General features: G+C 45.6%; 1 protein-coding gene across 1 annotated transcript; it reads right to left on the bottom strand.

Moving 5' to 3' along the window:
• Positions 1-13,095: 13,095 nt before the first annotated feature.
• Positions 13,096-20,849, bottom strand: RPP40 (ribonuclease P/MRP 40kDa subunit; the record flags this gene model as incomplete). Its single annotated transcript, XM_008941168.1, has 7 exons — positions 13,096-13,390; positions 14,056-14,190; positions 14,652-14,850; positions 17,912-18,037; positions 18,961-19,056; positions 19,806-19,874; positions 20,705-20,849. Coding segments are annotated over 7 exons (969 nt in total), but the record flags the coding sequence as incomplete, so codon positions are not given.
• Positions 20,850-21,560: the final 711 nt, after the last annotated feature.

The raw sequence follows: 21,560 nt of genomic DNA, 5'->3' as shown, positions 1-21,560 counted from the left end.
TATGGTGTAAAAGAGTGCCCTGTGTAAATAGACCTATTTTGCATTCCTTCCAGGAGTGGTTATTGATTCCTGACTGCAGATATCTGTTATTTACTTGGGTATCTGTGCTTGCAATCTTACTGAATGTATTATGAAGAATGAAATCAAACCTTATTTTTGTACAGTTTTGAAGTTTTTACTTGGAACTGACCCACCTCCCCTTCCCAGTGGAGAGCTGTACAGTGTGTAAATCTGCCTTTACCTTGGATTGGTACAGTATTTTTGCATCTGTGGGACCTACTTTTTTGTTCTAGTAGTTTGAACTATATATAAACTGTACAATCTGTAAAGTTTTTATAGAATAAATATTCAGCTGTGAAAACTGGTTAAATAAAACTAATATTTCTTAACACATTTTAAATGTGGTTCTCTCATAGAGTTGTCTTCTTTTACAGACATTTCAGTTCTGATTTTAGAGTTGCTTAAAGAAATCTTACAAATTAAATGTTATTTTCTTAAACTTATATAAGCTCTTAATTTCCTTCACATGGAAAGCTGAAAATTGTTTAAACTATATAGAAGTTTTCTCTTAGAAGAGGTGGTGGGGAATGAAGACATACAGGAAGTCATTCTACTCTTAAAAACAATAAATGTTTCTTTGCCCTCTGTTAAAAATGGGGCGTTTTCCCTCCAGTGCTGTGGTAGAGTGAGAATTCAGCCGAGTCTGACCTGCAGGTGCCTTTCCTCCCCCTGTCCTTACCTCCAGTTCTGTCATGTTAAACCCTTTGCACTTTGACTCCAGTGTGTATCAAGGTCCCAGCTGTGGCACCTGCAGCAGGATTTGGGCAGAAGTGGTTTTGGTTTCAGCTGGAGGGTTCTTTAGGCTTTCCCTCAGTGTGAGGGAGCATCACTACCAGAGCTCTGGCTCTGAGAGACTTAGACAAACTGAACTGGGAATTCCAGTGGAAGAGACTTGCCTCATCTTGTGGCACTGCCTGCAGCCTGTGCCCTGGGGGGTGACTGGGGTGCTGACTGAATTCCTGCCTTGGGCTGGAGCAGTTCACAGGCACCCTCGGGGGGTTGGGGTGAACAGCTCGGAGCTGGGGGGTTTTGGAGCCTCGTGACCTGCCGTGGGCTGTGCTGTGCTCAGGGCTGTCTGAAGGAGCAGAGCAAGGCTGCAGCTTGGGGAAACTCACCTGCAGAGAGGTGTTTGGATGCTGTCTGAAGAGCTGACTCCCCTGTAGATCATGTCCTCGTTCAGACGTCCTGATCTGCACGAATCCAGGATTTGAAGCTGTTCCCTTCAGCGAGTCCTTCACAAGATTGCTGCCAGAGCTTCAGGAGCTGCACCATTCTCATTCTGAAAACGAGGTGCAGGGGAATTAAACCATCTTTTCAGCAGAGATTCAGTTCTTAGAGTCAGACATACTTGAAAAGGATCAAAACCCACTTACTGCTGAGCTATAAACTGCTTAACTTTACACTGATACATTCCATGCTTTACCCAAACAGTGGCTAAAATATGGCTGCAAATGTCTAGGAAATGAGGCACCAAACAAAACATTCCCGGCCACAGCAGCAGGAAAGATTTTTAATTTACTTTTTTTTCCAATAAATGGAGCCTGTACTCTACCTGGGTTTGCTGGGAACAGATTTATTTCCCCCTGGAAGCGTAGGAAATGAGGCACCAAACAAAACATTCCTGGCCACAGGAGCAGGAGAGATTTCTAATTTTTTTTTTTTTTCCAATAAATGGAGCCTGTGCTCTACCTGGGTTTGTTGGGAACAGATTTATTTCTCCCTGGAAGCATCAGCATCTGAAATTAAGATACTAGTCTGTGGGGCAGCAGAATTATTTCCAATTCCTTCAACAGAAGATCTTTACAAATTGTTAGCCCTAATGATGTAAAGCAGGGGCTTTGGAGACCTTATGTGACCCCTCTCTGAAGCAGAATAAACCCTTAGTGCCATGGGATCCCTGGCGATGCTTCCTACCAGCAGCAGAGGTCCACCCGGTGTTCGGGTGGCATTAAAGCTTTGGGAGTGAGGCCTGCTGAGCAGGAGATGGGCACATCTGCCTCTGGGCATGGGGGCATCAAAACTGCAACTCTGCTACTGCCAGTTATCACCAATTCCCAGCACCTCAGCTCTTCAGGAGGCTTTTTCAGCTCCCCCTCGGGTAAAGTTTTGATTACTGACTTTTCAAAACCAAGTAATACAGTGGTCTGTAACACACACATATATATAAAAAAAAATAAAACACCATATAAAAAGTGTCCAAGAGTTCCTGAGCAAGGCTGGTTGGCTGAAAATAAATGTCACTTTGCCAGTGTCTAGAAAAAGACATGCAGAGTCCTTGACTTTACATTCAGAGCCTTCAGACAGCCTCAGCAGAGTTTTGAACCCCAGAAATGCCCTGATGGATAGTTTCTGGCCAGCCGACAGGCCACCATCACTTCCCATGCCTCCCTGAGGTTCACAGCCCTTGCAGAGCTCCGGCACCAGCAGCACGAAGAGTCCCTGCTCCTGCCCCTCCCAGCACGGGCTCCCTGGGGCCTGAAGCCATCCCCGTGGCTAGCCCGCGCGGGGTGGCTAGCCAGCGTGGGCAGAGCTGTGCAGGGGTTACCTGGGAGCCCAACAGTCCTCCTGGAGCCCGAGAGGCCAGTGGGACCACCTGAAGGCCTTCAGACCACGGCTACCTCGCAGTGCTCATAGGCAAAATGCTGCTGGGCACCAGCACCTGCTGCCAGTTCTTTTTGAATTTAATCCAAATACATCCAAACCATTCCCTGAGCAGCTGCTGGCCACTGCCACGGAACCAGTGTGGCCGTAGGCGAGGAGCAACGCAGACACCAAAGCCTTGGACCTCAGACTGCCTGGATATTTGGAAATTACAAACCATAAAACCAAAACACCCTGACCACCACAGGTGCCCCAGCAGCAAGACCTGGCTTTGCTCCCAAGGGCCAACACTCCTGGTTGTCCTTGACACCAGCTGTTCAAAGATCCCAGCTACAGCTTCCCCCCATCCCCACTTTGTGTGAATTATTAAACCCATGTGCTAGCACAGTGGTGAAGTTTGATATTTCTGACAGTAACCATGAGCCTGGGACACGTCGCTGTCAGGAAAAGCAAATGGAACATCAGTTTCGCTTAGCTGTAAAATGTAAAAATCCCTTATTTAAAATAGATTTCTGACACATGAACACACACACAGCAGAACGTGTGCTCTCCACGAGTATTCTGCACTGCCCAGCAAGTTTACAACGCTTTGCCTGTTGTCAGAATTATAACCACATTTTTTCACTATTATTTTTGTGTTGTATTAATAAGTCAAGTCACCCAATTTCCCTTTTATCAAGAGAACCTTAAGCTGGATTCTATCCCCTCACACTGACCCAGCGTTGCTCCAGCCCAGCTCCTGCAGGGATCCTGGTCAGGGCCACGTCTGATGGGGAGACTCTGACAGGCAGCTCTGGGAGCTCTGCAGCAGGCAAGGACTGCACACTGTTGTGTGACCTGCGGGCTCTTCCTGCCTAGAGGGAGTTCCTGGGAGGAGCAGCTTTCTTTCTTTAGCAGGAACTGAGCATCCCCTGATCAAACTATGGAAATACAACCTGGTACAAACAGTGTCCCTCAGGTGTACTGGGGGAAGGGGCAGGGACCACACGAAGCAGGAGCCTCTCCAGGGCTGTGCACTGGATCTCCTCAGTATTCATCTACACGTTTAGCACCCTTCATCCCTCTCTGCTGTGTTGCCATTGTCCAAAGTGGAGCAGGCCAGGAAGTAGGCCATGAGCACTGCTGGCTACAATTTGCCCCAAGTTGTATTCACTACCTCACCTTAACAAGTTTATCTTTGTGAACAGTCATTTCCCATCTGCAGAGAATCAGCAGCCCCTCGGGACCCCGTCTGTTTGCCTTTGTGCCTTTTTAATGTGCTCACTCCTCAGCCCTTGATGCCAGCTCCCCACACACTCACAATCACAGAAATCCCAATTTTATCAAATCGGTATCTTTTCTAGTAAAAAGCAAGCCCATTTCTCTTCTAGCCCTACATCAGTATTCCTCTTTGAAGCCCCAGGGAGCCGTGCACGATGGGTACCAGTGCACAGGAGCCTCTCAGGCTCCCCCACTGAAGCCCCCGGGGCTCCTTGCCCCCAGCCCCAGCCTGCTGCCCCTGGCTCCAGCCAGCTCCACGCTTTATTTGGTCTTCTGCCCCGTGCCAAAGCTGAAGTCATGGGCTAAGTTTCCAGTTTGCTCACATCTCCAGCTCTTTTTCCTATTCTATAGCTGCCGCCTCCCCTTCCTCGTAGAGTGACGGGCTCTGAATAATTCAGGCTTTATTGTACCTGCCACGTATTTACACCATGGACAACTGCTGGTTATTTGCCTGTTCCCCCCTCAGTAAAACCTGGCAGCTCACACAGCTCGCTCCTTGTGCATTTGCATCTCATCTGGGATAATCTGGACCTCACAATGACACGGGGGTTAAGAAATATGAAGCTTATTTTGGCTCTGTTGTGATTCCGACTCCTAGCAGCCAACTTCCCTCTTTCAAAATGTCATTTTTCAACAAAACCCACAGGACTTAAGACTCCAATTCATCCCCAAACCGCATGCAGATGAACAGGCTCCAGCCAGCTCTCACTTGCTATGAAGCCAACATGCTAATGGAACTCCATCTTTGCTTTCAAAACCCTCATGACAGGCTAATTAATTTAATAGTCCGAACTTGTCTTGGGTTGGCTTCAATTCCCTGCCCAGAAAGCTTCCCCAAGCTTTTTACAGTGTTTAGAAACTGGTTTTTGCTATCTCAAACCATTACTGTTCTTGACAGTCGGTCTCAGGATTTTCCACACACCAACCTTTTCCATCACCAAGGCAAACCAGATGGTACTGGGAAAGCAGGAGGACAAATAAGGAGTGACAGAGTCCCCTGGCAATGCCCCAGCCCCTCCAAGCCCTGGTAAATCAGCCCCTCACAAGAGCCAGAGGAACACAGCCCCACAGGCAACCACGGGGCAAGGACAAACCCCCTTTCTAGTTACAGCAAAACCTTTTCTGCAGCTTTACCACTTTTCTCCACTATGGGTTTTTTTGTTTTTTAAAAAGATTGGAAGCACTGAAGATTGGAGATGGTATTTTCTTTAAAAAAAACCATTAGTACAGAGCCAGCAGACTATGGGATCTTGTGTTCAGTGTAAGAAATCCAGTGAAGTGCTCAGGAGTTGGACTCTTCCCCTCCAAATGAACCTTCACTGAGAACACTCAGAAAGCTCCTGCAGGAAGGTTTCAGAGAGCAGGAATCAAGTTTATCCCCTCTGTGATAAAACTGACTGTAGTAATTTCAAACTACAGACACAGTGAAACATCTGTGGGGGTCACAAAAAAGCACACTAAAGATGGGTGAAGTCAAGAGGAACTTAATTCCACGTGTAGGCTGCTATTTATTTCTGCTTCTAAGTGGAAACAGGATTCTTTGAGAAATCTGATTCACTCAGGGTCACCAGAACCACTCAGAGCTGACAGGAGGACACAGCTCTAGTGGCCACCACCTCCAGATGATACCACCCACACTGGAATTTACAAGCCAGCATACTTGCAGGTAGCTTAACAACAAAATCTAAATGCCTTTCATAGGTTTTATCAAGAGGGTTTTTTTTCTTGCCACAGCTGCAAGTTAGAGAGTTTCTTACAGTGCTGAGTCATAGGTTTTATCAAGAGGGTTTTTTTCTTGCCACAGCTGCACAAAGGCAAGAAACCAAGAGAGTTTCTTACAGTGCTGATCAGCTCGTTGAGTTTTGCACAGATCCTAATATTTGTAGCTAGCTTACTGTCCCAAATACCTCTAAGGACATCCAGATTTACTGCATTTGCACTCAGGATGAGGTGCTGCCCCATTCTAAGAGACTATCTACAAATATTTGCTCACTGGGAAGAAAAAAGCCATCCAGAAGAAGAACCTGGGAGTTCTCTATTCACACCAAAATCAACCATCTTAACACATTCCATCTTCTTCTATCCAAAAGACTTGTACTGAATTTGGAGAACACCCCAGAGCCTCAACCTAGTGTTCACATACTGCATCTTTTTCTACACTGCTATCTACAAGATCCAAGGCAATTTGTTTCACATTTAGCCTCAGTCTAAGACCAATTTCTGGTTTTAATGAATTCTGAATTTCTTCCACCCTGGCTTTGCTGTTGGGGCTGGGCTGGGAGGGCAGCAGGCTGGCACCACAGCCCTTTCAGAGCAGTGACTGCAGGAGCTGGCACACCTTAAGACATGGAAAAGCACCTCAGGTTCTTCACAATGGACAGGGGCAAGCACCTATGACATTCTGGACAAAATCTGGTTCATGAAGGGATTCTGATGCTACTGCAGCAGCCTTAGCCAAACATCTGGCCTGTGTTCCCACTGCAGTGCTCGCCCCTGCACTTCTGCTTCCGACTCACAGATTTTGGGTCTTTCAGAACACGGTGGGTGTTCCTGACCTGACTGATCACTGAGGGGGAACCCTCCAACCAACAAGCTCCACCTCGGAGGTGTACACTTGTGAGCTCCAGAGGAGAGTGAGCTCTCGGTGAGGGCTGGCACTCTACTCTCCCAGAGGGGAGGCGGAGAGCTCCACAGCCTGCAGTCCCTGCTTGCTCACCCCGGGTGAGCAGCACACTGAGCAGCCCCAGCCCCAGCCCATCTCCTGGCCTGGACTCTCAGTTTCAGCATGGTGAACAATTATAGAAACAGAGGGCAGTAAATCCAGGAGCACTTGAACTTCCTGAACCAACCCACCAGTGCACAGTGGAATAAGAAAAGAGCAAGCTGCTCTGTATTATGAGGTACCAAAGCAGCCCTGGAGGGGGCAGACCTACCACCTGACAGGCATCAAGAAACACTTTGACAGCTCCCCACCCTACAGGTCCTCAGCATATAATTCACTCCCTCAAGCCATGCATTAGAGAAGGAGAAGCAGAGAGAACAGCACCTGGATCTTAAGAAGTCTCATATTTTAACTCAGCAGCAACTCACTTTCAGTCCCCAGGGAGAAAAAGTCAGTGTAGAGTCCCATTCACAAGAGAAATGAAACTATAGAATAAACACTGGTGTTTCCACCCAGCCTACCAGCACCAGTGAAGAGCTCTGCACAGAGCACGTGTGCTTTCTGACAGGGAAGTGTCGTGGCCATGCTCCAAGCTCCTGGTTCCATAGGAGCCATACAGAGTGGTTCCCACAGCCAGCAGTACCTTGGGGACTTGGAAGGAAGCTACAGGAATTTTTCACCATTTAAAACTGCAATCACTTCTCTTCCAGGGAAGGCACAAAGGAGAGAGATTCCCATGCAAAGTAACAGGGGTGAGGTTGGGCTGGAAGCCCTGCTGAAGCCACATCTCACATAGCTTCCTGAAACTGTGTTCAATCCCTGCTGAATCTTGCCCCTAAAAATCTGCATGCGTGGCATGGAGCTTTGAGTTCATTTTCATGTAATCTGGCCTAAAATCTAAACGTTTTGGGCATTGCTTGGGGAATAGCAAAGGAAACCTGGCAGCAAGAAGTTGAGTAAGGGGAAAGAAAGAAAATTGAGCCTCTTACCCTTTGAGAAATCAGGGAACTAAACAAGCATCCTACTGATCCTGCAAAGTTTACAGCACTTCTATCAACAGGGATCAAACCCTGGCTCCTAAAACGCATGTATAATCCCCAAAATAAAGCTCTGGCTGCTTCCCACCACATGCATCAATTTCTGCCCAGATCACACACAACTGACAGGCTTATAATGGAAGCCATAATTAATAATGTTTCAACCAAACAATCCATGGGAATCCAGCCACGTCTTTCTGCTCAGCTGAAAGGGAAGTCCTACGGCTAAAAATCTCAGCCTTCCTCTCGGGGAGAGCAGAACAATGAATCCTGCTGCAGAGTGACATATTCCAGGCAATTACAAGAGCTTCAGACCTCAAAGCCACACTCTGACCATGACTGGAACATAAACAGATTAGCAGCTGCTGAGGCTTGCTCTCCTCCCGAGTTGGAGAGCGTGTTCCCACTTTGCTTTCACAGCCTTTAACGAGGCACAGCCATTCTTTGAACAAGCAAAGCCACTTCACATTTTTATAAATACCCCAAGTGCTTCAGTTACCCTTAGCTGCCCTTTATCCCTCGGTTCCCCACAGCCCTGCCAAGCACAAGGAGTCGTGTTTTCCAGCACGTTACAGTCTCATCTCAAGCAGAGCAAACCCCACAGCTCTTCCTGCACTGATACCACCCTCCAAGCTGCTGGGGCAAAGTCTGGGGAAAGATGAGCTAAATGCCTGCTGCTCCTACTGCCCTTTAAGATCTGTGCAGGTCTCAGACTGATTCCACAGCATCCAACATGACATTTTGCCATCCTGGAAGGCAGCACAAGTTTCAGTGGTGTCCAGAGCACCAACCACCTCCTTGTGCAGTCAGTCACAAGCACAGGATATGGCATTTACACCAACTATGGGAAAACAAAAGATGCTCGACTGTCACACAGCTTATAAAAATATTTGAACACAATTAAATAAGTTCATGGGGTTACAACATCTTGTTCTGACAGCAGGAGTTCTGAAGTTGGATTTAGTATCTAACCAAAAAAAGCAGGCTCAAGAACCAACACATCACTGCTGGGGTTGTGCCTGCATGGCAGGAACTGGCCATTTACACTCAATTACCTCCATAATGGAGAAGAAACCTCTCTTCATAAACTGTAACTGCTGTTGTCCCCAAATTGTGGTGCCATGTGATGCAGAGAGATTGTTGGTGTCTAGTGACCCCAGACATCTGGCTTAGACATTAACAATATCACCAATATCTATGGCTCTGTACCTTAGAGTGGAGACAGAACAGCAGACACTGCTGCTTGGGATGTCCTTCTATTGCCCAAGCAAAACACAGCCATATTCTGATAACTAAAGCCCACTAAATAGTTCCAATAAAGCCAGCCAAAAGATATTCCTGAAATTCTTGTTAGCACTCAGAAGGTGGTTATTTAGCAGCCCACTAACAGGGTTAGTCTCCAGTTTTGCTCTTTAAGCTCTATTCTGTGCATAAAACTGAAAAGAGAAACAGTTCAAGCATGTTCCAGTATAGCTATTATCTAAAGAAACAGTAAAGACAGAGTCAATTGCACACATTGATCTCTAATTAATGGCACCAGAGGAGCTATAATCCAGCAGCCAGACTAGCTATGAAAAGCCTTCATCCTAACCCCAGACAGTCACTGGTTTACTACGTGCCTCACGTGAGAGGGGAACAAAATCTTGTTTTCCTCTAAACTCCCACGTTCCTTGTTACCTTTTGTCTGCCTTACCACTCATTTTTGCAGCAATTGCAGCAGGGGTGCTCCCCCCACGTGCCAAACTCCACGCTGGCACTGCAGCACTGGGTGGACAGCCCGACACCTAACTGCAATTAACAGCAGGATGTACATCATCCAACCCATCTCAAAACCATTCTACATCTCTGGTGTTTCTCCAGCACTCTCAGAAACATTACAGAGAAACCCAAAAGCAGCAGCCTGTAGCCAGGGATAATAAAAGCACACATATTACTTTCAGCAAAAGCACCCCAGCCCATCTTGGAGCAGTGTCCCTCACTTCCATGACTGCTGTGCAGTCCCCAGGCTGATGATGTAGGAACCTGAATTCTTTTTGGCTTTTTTCCAGACATCCAACCTCACATCTTGGCTAGCCCCTCCAAAAGGGATATTCCCTGGGACACAATGACATGATGCAGCCAAAACAAAGCTCATGCTGCTCCTGCTGAGCCCTGCCACCTCCCACCCTCACACACAACACCCTCCCCACCGTCCCCTCAGGCTCCTGCTCGGGCTGTTACAGGACACACACCTTCCCTTCTCCACACACCTTCTGCACCAGACTCCTTCCCTTCCCCACACCGGTTCCCGACTCAGCATTTGCAAGCCAAAAAGGCAAGTACATCTTGTTTAGAGTGATTTGGCATAACAAGAGCTATCCAGCTGCCTCAGCTTTTACCTCCCCTTGGTCCACGGGGAAGTTTGTTCCCATTTGTTCCATGCCCAGTTTCTGCATACACAGAAGCACTTCCTCCAGCGTGTGGCTGGCAAAGCCCAGGACCCTTTTGGCCCGTTCCCAGCTGGTCCTGCTGCCCCCAGTAGCCTCCCAGCAGAATCCCCTTCCCTTCCCCCAGTGAGAGGCAGGCAGGCACAGCTCAGAGGGCTCCCTGGCTCTGGAGGAGTGTTGTATGGCTGCCTGTCTGCACACACCAGCACAAGGAGCCCCCCACCCCACCAGCCTGCCCCTGCACCCCCACGCCAGATAAACACTCCTGGTTAGCACTCAGCCCTTTGATCTCGGCAACAGCTGCTCTACAGCTGCTCCCCACAACTGCACATCTCAGGAACCTCTTCCATTCTCCTGTCCTCCCTCAGAGACAGACACAAAGGCAAGAACACCACCAGCAGCCATATTCTATTGCAGGCAAGAACTTCTATCTCCATCTCCTGTGCTGTGCCCACCTGGCCCAGCCCCAGATCTTCCTTCCTGACCTGTGCCCCAGGCATGTGAGCAAAGACTTTTCTCAGCAGGAGCCCCCCCAGTCCTTGGGAGACTCTGTAGGGAGCAGGCTGCTGTCCCTCATCCCAGGAAAATCTCCCCCTGGGTCATAGTGGTTTGCAGGTGGTAGGGCAGAACTGAATTCCCCCCAGCTTCTCCTCTGTGCAACTAGCAAGCCCAGCAAGCAAAGGAGAGCCCAAGGCATGCTCTGGTTAATGCACCATCATCTCAAGAGTCCAAGAGGACATCAGCTGCTGCTACTATTAATAGCACAAGGTTTTCAGTGATACTTTGCAGGGGTTTGAAGAAAATGGAGAAAAGCCAGAAACCAACTCAGCATCTTGAATAAGCTGCAAGACCCAGAGACAGGATTTTAATCTGCTCCTTAGCTGGAACAGCCATTTGAAACAACCACCAGAGGACAACTACAGAGTGCAGGAAGCAGCACAGCCAAATAACTCTGCCTACAGCACTGAGCTCTGAAAACCATCTACAGTCCATTGCCTGGGTGGATAGGAGGCAAAGGCAACTGCTGATCAATCTGATGAGATTTCTCCAGATATCCATAAAAGATTGATACTCACATGCTGAGGAGAGCTGGTGGAGCTGGACTGCTTGCTTCTCAGCTTGCCTTCCAGAAGAGTCTCAGCAAAGTACCAGCGTGCCCCACCAGCACCTGTGCAGCAGCCCAACGATCCCCAGGTGCTCTGCAGCCAGGTGCCAAGGAGAAAAAACATTTCACCTGCTCCTGCCCCTCTGGAGCCAAGGCCAGGAGCTGCTGCACTCCTGCTCGGCCTGTTAGGAAGCTTGTGCAGAAGCCTTTATTCCTTCCTTTCAGTTGAAAAGGGACACAAACCCACCAACAGATTTCCTTTTGGATGGCTTTACCCCCACCCCAAGCTGTACACACCACACCCGTGTGTGTGCCTGTAGACACCTCATCAGGGGAGAAGTTTCACTACAAAGTGACAGGAAGATGAGCACATTCACTGGAGCAGCTGCAAGTTTATCCAACTTTTCATAAAGACTTAAGATTTTTAACTTTGTGTTAGAACTTCAGCTGCAGATGTAACTCCCAGGAAAGCCCAAGCTTTCAAGAGACATGATCAAGAGGAAAAAGGAAGGTGCTTCCCAGTAGACACGTGGCACAATCCCTCAACACTTTCACAAGCAGAACTGGCCAACAACTGAAGCTGTTTGCATGGGTGCATAGTAATGAAATGCAATATCTGAGCCAGCCATGTTCAGTATTCACTAGTCAAGAGGCAAGCCAAGCACTCTCCCAAACCCATCCACTCAGTTTGATTGTGTGAGTCTGTGTGCACATGTGACAAGGCAGGACTTCTGCTCCTGGTAACCTGCCAGCCACGTCCCATGGCAGGGCAGTTATGAAGAACAGTGGTTTAGAAAACTGTGTGCTGATCCATCGGAGTTGTGCTTGTGAAAGGTGCAACAAATCTTGAGCAGAAGGGGTTGTGTTTAGTGGAGGTGTGTGACAATCAGATATCATCCAGTGAATCACCCAGGACGACTCTCCTCACTGAAGAGAGCCAATGAACAGATGGAAAAGGAAAGCTCAGCTGCTCCCTATGGTCCTTCTGCTTTTCTGTGCCACCCACCCTTGCAGGAGATCTTGATGTCTCCACTACAGCTATGCCCTAACTTTCAGTACCAATCTCAGCTCCATCAGGTGAACAATTCCCTTTAGCACTGACTGGTACTTTAACAATACCCACCTGCTCCTTAAAACAACACCCAAATACCCTCCATCCCCTCATAGATTTCAGCAGAAGTTCCCCTGTGCTCTCAGCAGTACTGCTGTCACTGAAACCCAGGTCACCTCACCTGCACTGTGTGAGGCTATGTCCATAGCACTCTGCCAGAAACACGTCTGCAAGAACCTGACAGTGCAATCCTAACCTTCCTGAGCTGTCCTGCAAGCAAGAACCACAGGAGCAGGGATGTGGTGAGGCTGTGAGTGTGTGTGTGGGTCAGTTAAGAAGCCAAGCAGCAGCCTTTTGCATCCCTGTTAAGAACCAATTTCTGATACTGTGATTTGCAATATCCCCAAAGCAGGTCAGCAAGCCTTTGCTTTTCCCAGCTTAAATGGGTGCTCCTCCCACTGTCACATACCTCCTTCTACTCACCTTTTTTCTCCAAATTAAGGAGAACACACCTCCTGTTCTTCTTTATTTGCCAGCATGTAGGCTGGCATGGCTTAAACATGAATTTGAAGGTTTTACAGATCTTTAATATAAAGAAAGAAAACACTAAATCCCAAAATTAGCTTTCCTCACAAATGTTTTAGACTTACAAATTCAGCAGTTACTAAAACTAACTTTGAAATTCCCAAAATTACTCCTGGATAAAAAAAGGAAACCACCTACAGCCAAGTCCTGAGGACTTAATTCTCAAAACCCTGTGTTTTCTTAAAGCCAGAATTGTGAAGTCTTTCAGAAGGCACTGTATGACAGTGAAGAAATAAAACCCCATTTCCTCCATTGTGGGTCATCCTTTAAGGGCTATAAAAAATGGAAAAACATATACTGCCACTTAGTACTTAACTTGTTCCCTAATTACTTTTATAAAAACTATCTTACTAGGTTTCTGTGCAGTAACATGGGATTATTACAAGACTTCTGCAGACGTAGCTTTATGGAGGACAATCATCATGAGTTCCCACAGCCATCTGAAGCCAGTAGTCCAGATTTCTAAAAATGACAAAGTTGTACAAGTTCTCTCCTCCCTTGTGGAATCCGTGTTCACTTTCTCTCCAGGCAACAGGGCTGTCTGCAAAGCCATGCACTGTTAAGGTCAGCCAACAGGCCAGTTTGGGTTCACCAAAATAGCAACTGCAAGGAAGGAGACAGGACAGTAATTATAATGGAACAGGCAGCACGTTCAAACATACAATGTAAAGTAAAAAAAAATAAATCAAAATCAAAGACACAGGCACTTTAGTGAAAATTTGTAATTAACACTGGAAGCAACCTGCTTCAGTACATGATAAATTCAAAGCCAAATATTCTATCAGAAATGAGGTAAGACTGACTCTTGATTATTCCTATGATGCTTTTGGGCATGGCAAACCTGCAAGTTGGAGCAATTAAAGAAAGTTCTAAGTTGTAAAGTAGCTGAGCAGCTGGTGTGAATTTCCAACAGCACACCTTGTCTTTTGGAAAAGAGAACAGCTACACAGAACAGTTGCTATCAGGGCAAAAAAGACACTGGAGGAAGAAACGTTGTCAGGTTCTGCTTGACATGAATACTTTTACCACCAGAAAGGAAATGGATTACAAATAATCAGAGCCAGACATGATCCACTGCTCTTAGGTGGAGAATAAAAGCCAAGGAGACTTGTGTTCTAACCCTAATTAAAAAAAAAATTCTTCATTTTGTGTATTTTGATATTTACCCCCAACAGCACTGCTGAAAAAGAAGTATTTAAAAGTGATTTTGAAAATTAATAAGTGTTAGAGTACAAGTGTTTTAGTAACATGCTCCTGTCAGCCCTTACCATAGCTGCTCCAATAACTGAATTATCTTCTCAGGAATGATAAAGCCTGTAATTGTGCACAAAAAAGCTTTTTCCACCACCATGCTGGGCTCAGGACAGCAATAGGTTGATAAGAAGCTAGATGATTTGTTGTCTCTGGGGAAAAAAAAATCAAAACCAAACAAATAAAAACCAACTAAAATAAATATACTTTAAATCTACAGGAAGTCTTAGCAATCAAAACTTGTACCCTGCCAGCCCCCTGCCCACCCCCAGCCTGCACCTGGGGGGACAGGGTGAGGAGCAGCAAAGGCTGGGGCTCTGGGTAAGCAAAATCCATCCTGGTGTTATCCACACTGCTGTGGTGGCAGATCCAAACCACAGCCCCATACCAGCTATTTTGAGGAAAATTAACTCTATCCCAGCCCAAATCAATACACATGGGTACCCTGAATACACAGAGGAGTTACTCAAGGCTTGCAACAAATGCTTCAGTGCATGGCAGACTTCTCACTTACAGAAACCTCTCTGATTTATTATTTAACTCTTCCTTAGAACAAGTTGAGGCTTTCCTTATGTAAAATATATTTAAAGATCAAACAAGTTCAAATACTCACAAGCTCACTTGATTCAAGACAGCCCCCAGCCATTCAAAGAGCTCCTCAGTGCTGCAGGACTCCTCTGGCTTGCCCTGCAGTTCCTGACTTTCCAGCACTGGACACGGCAAGTCCCTTAACGTGCTGAATGTTGTTTTTGGCTTCAGGGCCTGTATTTGGTTTTTTGAGAAGTATGACATCAATGTTGGTCCCTCTGCACCTTAACAACACAACACCACAAACAGCTGTTACAAAAGGAGTGCTGAATACATGAAGCTGTCGTCCATGCCTGCAAGGAAAGGCAGGGTGTAAATCTGCTTACACACTGTTCATCTCAGGCAAAACCCACAGAGCTGTCAGCTCCTTCTCCTCATGGAATAAAAACCAGTGCAAGATCCAGCCACTTGGCACAGCTCAGTAACTTTACACCACACACCTTCCCTTCGTGCTCACACACAGGAACTCCCTGCTGCAGAAGAGCCACAGATGCCACAGAGCATTAGGTCAGCTCTAGGAGTTCCTCAGGCACTGCAGCTTGAGAGGGAGATAGGTGTGGTAGATGTACACAATGACAACACATTTCCAAGGTCAGGAAAAGGGAACTAAGCTCATGTGACTTCAGGCAGAATGCCTCACTGAGTGCCTAGAGGGATCCCAGCACCATCACATTCTAAGTTCCTGCAGATCTCAGGAATTCCTTTAGTTCCCAATTCTAGATTCCTGGAGCTCCCTGGAACTACAGAATCACAGAATGTCAGGGGTTGGAAGGGACCTCAAAAGACCATCTAGTCCAACCCCCTGCCAGAGCAGGAGCTCCTAGAGCAGGTACTACTTTGCAAAAAAATGTAATGTCATTGAACTTCTCCTAGAAAGTTCATCTTCTCATTGTCCTGTAAGGCACTCGGGCTCCACTCCAGCATGTCAGGCTACATGATCTGCCTCCAGCCTGCACCTCCCACTGACATTTGTTAGACAGGTTCAAACAATGTGCACTATGCCTTAGAAATCTTAGTCAAATGTAAAAATCATACATTTTAAATGCCTGCTGCATACAGGAGTCTCATCTATAGCCCCAGCTCTAGGAAGTTTCAGAGACTACAGCCAAGACTCCAGCAGAACAATTCCTCTGGCTACAGCATAGCTTCCCAAGTCAACAACAGCCAGGCACGTCGTCAGAGTGTTTTGGAGGCCAGTGAATTTCAGCCAGAAACATTTAACGTTGCCACAGAAATTACAGCAATAGAAAAGATTGGTTTGCCTCTGTCATTAAAGACACTAGATACTCCATTTTCCCTTCTTCTGTTTCTGCTGGAGCCAGAAGCACTGTGGAAAAAATAGGTATAGAACCCAAAGCCCTGCTTTTGGAAAAGTGGCAGACATTGGCAGGCTTGCAGCAGTGCTGGCTGTAGCAAGAACCACCAGTGACCAGCAGGAAGGCTGCAAGCAGAACCTTCACAGAGGACACAGATTCTCCTGACAAAATACAGCCCTCTTTTCCTCTTCCAGCAGAATCTACACAATGCCTCATGTCTATTAATAAAAGTCTATAAAAGTTTTATTTTTGGCAGCACTAAGGTTCTTTTGTGTGCTATGAGCACAAGATTCCTGCACAGAGAGGCACTCTGATTTAGCTCCATGTTCAGATGACTGAACTGACCCAGTTTTTGGAGGTAAGAAAGGGAGGAAATGGAATGCTCTTCTCCCTGAGTGCCTCTGCACTGACAGCAACAAACACCAGCCACGTACCAGCCCTGGAGGCACCTTCCCTCAGCCCAGGCTCAGTGAATCCAAGCCAGCTCAGTCTGAAGATCTGCCACTTTAGCAGGATTCATGTCACCATTTATGGTAGCAATCCTTCACTGTGGCTCTTCCTGAAGGCTACAAGGACAGGAGTTGCAAGCCTTAAAACAAGTTCTGTGGGATGAACAAGGAAGGATTGGAACTTAAAAGGGGAAGGGGGGAAACACAAGGCTGCAAAGGAGCTTGTGAGCAGCTTTAATTTCCCAGATCAGTTAACTCCCTCTCAGACTTGCTCTCGAGGAGCCAGGAGGGAGTACACTGTAAAGAGCAGCTGGGAAAGCTTTCTCAGGGACCTCTCTTGGGTCTGGGAGACCCTCCTCCTCACTTACACTGGAGACTCAAAGCAGAACCCACCCAAAGCCAGACAGCTCTGAGCTGAAGATTAACTTTTTTTTTTTTTTGCCAATTTTTGTCAGTTCTGTACAAATGCTACACATCCCTAAGCACAGCCTGTTATGAGGTACTACTACCCACTGAACACTTTGAATGACCCTCAGAGGAGGAATAATAAAATCCCAGAAGAAAAATTAATGTAATTAGCAAACAGTAGATAAAGGAATACTAGAAGAAAGGTGTTTTGAGACAATACAATTTCTTTTAACTACCACCTTTTACTCTGCTCCAATCTCAAACAAGAGCTTGAGAATAAAATAATGAAGCAGCAGACTGTGTGTGTCCATACAGGCACCTGGTGGGAACAAGGATTCTGTATAATGTCCTACTGAGGACATCAAAGCTCTCCATCTCAATTCTGTACAAATGCTACACATCCCTAAGCACAGCCTGTTATGAGGTACTACTACCCACTGAACACTTTGAATGACCCTCAGAGGAGGAATAATAAAATCCCAGAAGAAAAATTAATGTAATTAGCAAACAGTAGATAAAGGAATACTAGAAGAAAGGTGTTTTGAGACAATACAATTTCTTTTAACTACCACCTTTTACTCTGCTCCAATCTCAAATAAGAGCTTGAGAATAAAATAATGAGACAGCAGACTGTGTGTGTCCATATAGGCACCTGGTGGGAACAAGGATTCCCTATAATGTCCTCTACTGAGGACATCAAAGTTCCCCATCTCAAGTACTACACCACATATGTAATGTGCATTAATTAAAACCTCAAAAAAATGGGTATTAATAACAGTTACATATGTCACAGACCTATGAAGAGGCAGGGTTATCACAGGCTGAGTTACACCAGAGAGCCTGGGCAACACAGAGCCAAGGGCAAACAACTGACCTATCTCAGTGACTGCTGTGTCCCTGAAGTGACATGTTCTGCTCTGCAGTAACACACACACCCCAAAATAAACAAAACAAACAAACCAACACCTCTTAAACGTTTTTGTTTTTTTTTTTAATCTAACTTCTCCCTCTACTAAAAATGCATTTAGAAAATGATTGGGAAAGGACAGTAAACTACAACTATTTGGACTCTGCATCAGTTCTATGTCAGGTTTCTGTTTGGTTCCCCTTACCTGTGTGGTGCCAGGCCAGCAGGAAGTCAAACTCCAGAGGTTTCTTGTCCCTCAGGGCCCAGAGCACTCTGTTATGTCTCTTGCTATCAGGGTGAAAGCTGGAATCAGTCAAGTCAATAGTAATAACTGCAAGAATGTGCAAGAGCAATTGTTACTCAGCTGAAATAAACTGTAATATTCCATTCATTAAGACCTAAAACAACAGAAAGAAACCAAAGAACTTTAAACTTCTTTTCACAGCTACAGCATCTTTATAAAGTATTTGATTATGTAGACATGACACCTTGTTGTTTAAATAAGGATTCACCTCCTCCTCTCCTCATTTTGATATAAGCCAGAACTGCCTTCTAGTGACTGGAGGGGCAATGGCAGTGACAGAAGTCCCAAAACAGTGCCTTTAAAATAGCCTGGCAATTAGGCAAGCTATCAGCACTGAAAAAACAGAGTTTCTAACATCAAAAGCCACACAGATGGCAATGACACTTTTTCAGCTGTTATCTTCTAGATGAACTGGTCCCAGGCTAAAAGTTACATTTATTCTCCAGATGGAAATTCCATCACACATTTTACCTGACAAACCAAATAGTTAAATGAAATGTCTCAAATATAATACAATTCTCCCTTTCCAGCAAGCAGTCTTGGGTGAGGCTCTGTGGGGGTTTTTTTTGTAAAGTGTGCAGATTTTAAGCTCTACCTTAATTAATTAAGTATTCTCTGATTAAGTCAGGAGGTATAGATGCTGTGCACATTATACAAAAATTCTTGAGTCGTACATCAGTATAAACACAACAATGAAGGACAATAGATTAAAAATTTGACAGAATACCCAAAAGATCACACATTTGTTTCCTTAGAACTGCATTATTATTTGGGGAAAAAAAAGTAGGTTTCCTATTCATGCAGCCCTTGTATCTGCACCTGGAAAAGCAGGACCCAGGCAGTAAGCAATTTCAAGGGAAGGGAAGTGTCAGCATTTCTGGTCTGACACCCTGACAAGGTGCTCCACAGCCAGATCTGAACTAAGCTCTGTCAGTACAAACAGCACTTACTGTATCTCATTGCCTTTCTGCCAGAATACTGAGAGGGGCGACCTTGCAGCCCAAGCTCCTCATAGGTATCCTTATCCACTGACAGAATTAGTTTTCCTACAAAGAAAACAAACTTTAATGCAAATAATCTTCTACTTAGTTCCCTTTGAAGCCTTCTGTGTACCTTATACCATTTTTGTGCTTTGGATCTACAGTATTACTACTGCAATCCAGACTCCTTGGTTCCACTCAAATAGATTACCAGATGCTACAACTCAATCACCCTTTTTTATCAATGAGGTCTTATAACTAGAGAGAAATGTAACATTATTCCTGAGGCTGTCACAGCTTTTGTTGTACTGCCTGACTTCACAGCCTCAGTCTTTGCTCCACTTGTCCAGCAGCACTTGCTGTGTCCCACCCAATTTTGTCATAAAACTGTGATGGAAATGCAACAGAGTATTTTAACACACCATATCATTCTCAAAGAATAAACACTAAGTGTTTAAAAAGTGATGATTATTTTCCTTTTTGGGCAAATTCTGTCTTTAGGACCAGAACAAAAGAAGACATTGGAATGCAATGTTGTCACAGAAATCACCCTCTGCAGCAATCACAGTTCCAGTGGAAGCATGACAATCTGGCACCACATGTCAGTGAGGCTGGTTAGTTTTAATTTCCTTTAAATGAAGTAAATAATTTAACAGCAAAAATGAAAAATAAAAAAAATTACTATTTTTCTGATTTGAACAGATTTGTACTAAAGTTGGCAAGTACAGCAAGCATTAAATTTTCTGGTTTCTATCACTCCAAATGAAAACACCCAACCCAGGCAGCCTGTAAGTGCCACTGAAACCAAACCCTACCATTTGGCAGCAGAGCTGCAGTGTTGTCCTGGTCAATCCTTGTGTTGTAGGTGAGGGCATAGCAAGAACCTGCAGTAACAAAGCAGAGCCACGAGGTTACACAGTCTGCAGCAACAGACAGGACAGGAAACATTCACCTCGAGGTAACCAAAGTGCCAAATACCATCTGAATTGCTCTAAACCCTTGTGTTTTCAACAGCTTTCTTCCACCTTCTCAAGCAAAGTAACCTTGTGTTATCATCTTTATAAACCTTGGACCAGCTCTATTTTAAAGAACCTGTAACACAGACAACATGTGTCCCAGTATGAAACCACTTTCCTTCCACCTAGGACCCTCCCCACTCAGCAAATGGGACCCCTCACTTTTTTTTCCAGATATTCCTATTACTAGCTCACATCAAGGTGAAAGACATTCACACCACTACATGGATTTTGTGAAAAGATGAGCTGTAGATCCATTAGATAAAAAAACCACACAAACCTTAGCCCCCACCCCCCAAAAAGGATAAGTTTTCCTCTTTTTCTCCTGCCTGCTGTGGAACACAGCTAACATAGCTTTGTGTTAAAACATGAAGGAATCAGAAAGGGAGAAGGGAGCAGATTACTGGAGGAATTGCCATAAAGGTGAGCTGCAGAAGATGAAGAGGTGTGAGGAAACACAGAAACCCTCTTGACAGCTGACGTGGAGAATTAAGATGGAAGAAGGAGAAAGGAAGAGGGAACAGTGACAGAAGTTGTAGATCTGTTGAGTGCAAACAAATGGTGACAACATAAAACAGAAAAGCAGATCAAGAAATTAATACAGAATTTTCTTTTTTTTCCTCTTCCTTTAGCATATTTTTCAGTCATGAGACATACAGACTATTACTGCATCTGTCACGTTCTGATTGCCTCCTTACCTTTCTTCACAAAAGCATCAATGAACTCATGAGAGACCAATTCATGCACGGATAAATTCTTCACCAGGTAGTACTCCCCAAGGTCAGCAATAGCACCTCTCAGCACCTCAGGCAGCACGCCACATTCCGGGATCAAAAAAGACACCTGTTAGGGACAGATTTGTGACATGAATCACATCCTAAAATCTGGAAGAAAAACAGGAAATAAAAAAATTCTTCTACTTGAAGAAATCGGAATGTCGCAGCAAAATGAGAGGAATAAAAAGTGATTTCAACCTGTCTTCAAAACATCTCCATCTGCAAAGTCTGCAGTTATAACTAAATCTCACATCGCAGTGGGAACACAAAGATCAAAGAGGAATTTAAACTACTTTTTGAATCCATGCTTTCTTCCCTGTAGAGTATTTTGGAGGTATAGACCATCAGAACAAAACCTGAAGATGGGCTTAGGATTTAAAAAAAAATAAAAATCACACCATGTACATTAATGCTACAGCAGGTTTGTAATTTAAGGTAGGAAATTGATTTCCAAGCGGGCCAAGCACCTAGTTTTTCTTCCTAAACGCAGCATTCAGTCTTTTGGTCCAATCGACTCCCTTTAATTGCCCCTTTTGTTTAAAACCTGTCCTGCATGTGCTTCACTGATCAGGAGAAGCGTGAAGTCTGGGGGACGAGGGGAACTAAGGTTATTTCAGAGCCCAGGTGCGGGGAGGGAGGTGAGGGGCGCTAGGGGCGCTGAGGGAGGTGAGGAGCGGTGAGGGGCGCTGAGGGGCGGTGAGGGCGCTGAGGAGCGGTGAGGAGGGCTGAGGAGCGCTGAGGAGCGGTGAGGGCGGTGAGGAGCGGTGAGGAGCGGTGA

Source organism: Merops nubicus, unplaced genomic scaffold (genome assembly GCF_000691845.1).
Source record: "Merops nubicus isolate BGI_N331 unplaced genomic scaffold, ASM69184v1 scaffold205, whole genome shotgun sequence".
Lineage (NCBI taxonomy): Eukaryota > Metazoa > Chordata > Aves > Coraciiformes > Meropidae > Merops > Merops nubicus.
This window is presented reverse-complemented; position numbering and strand designations above follow the sequence as displayed.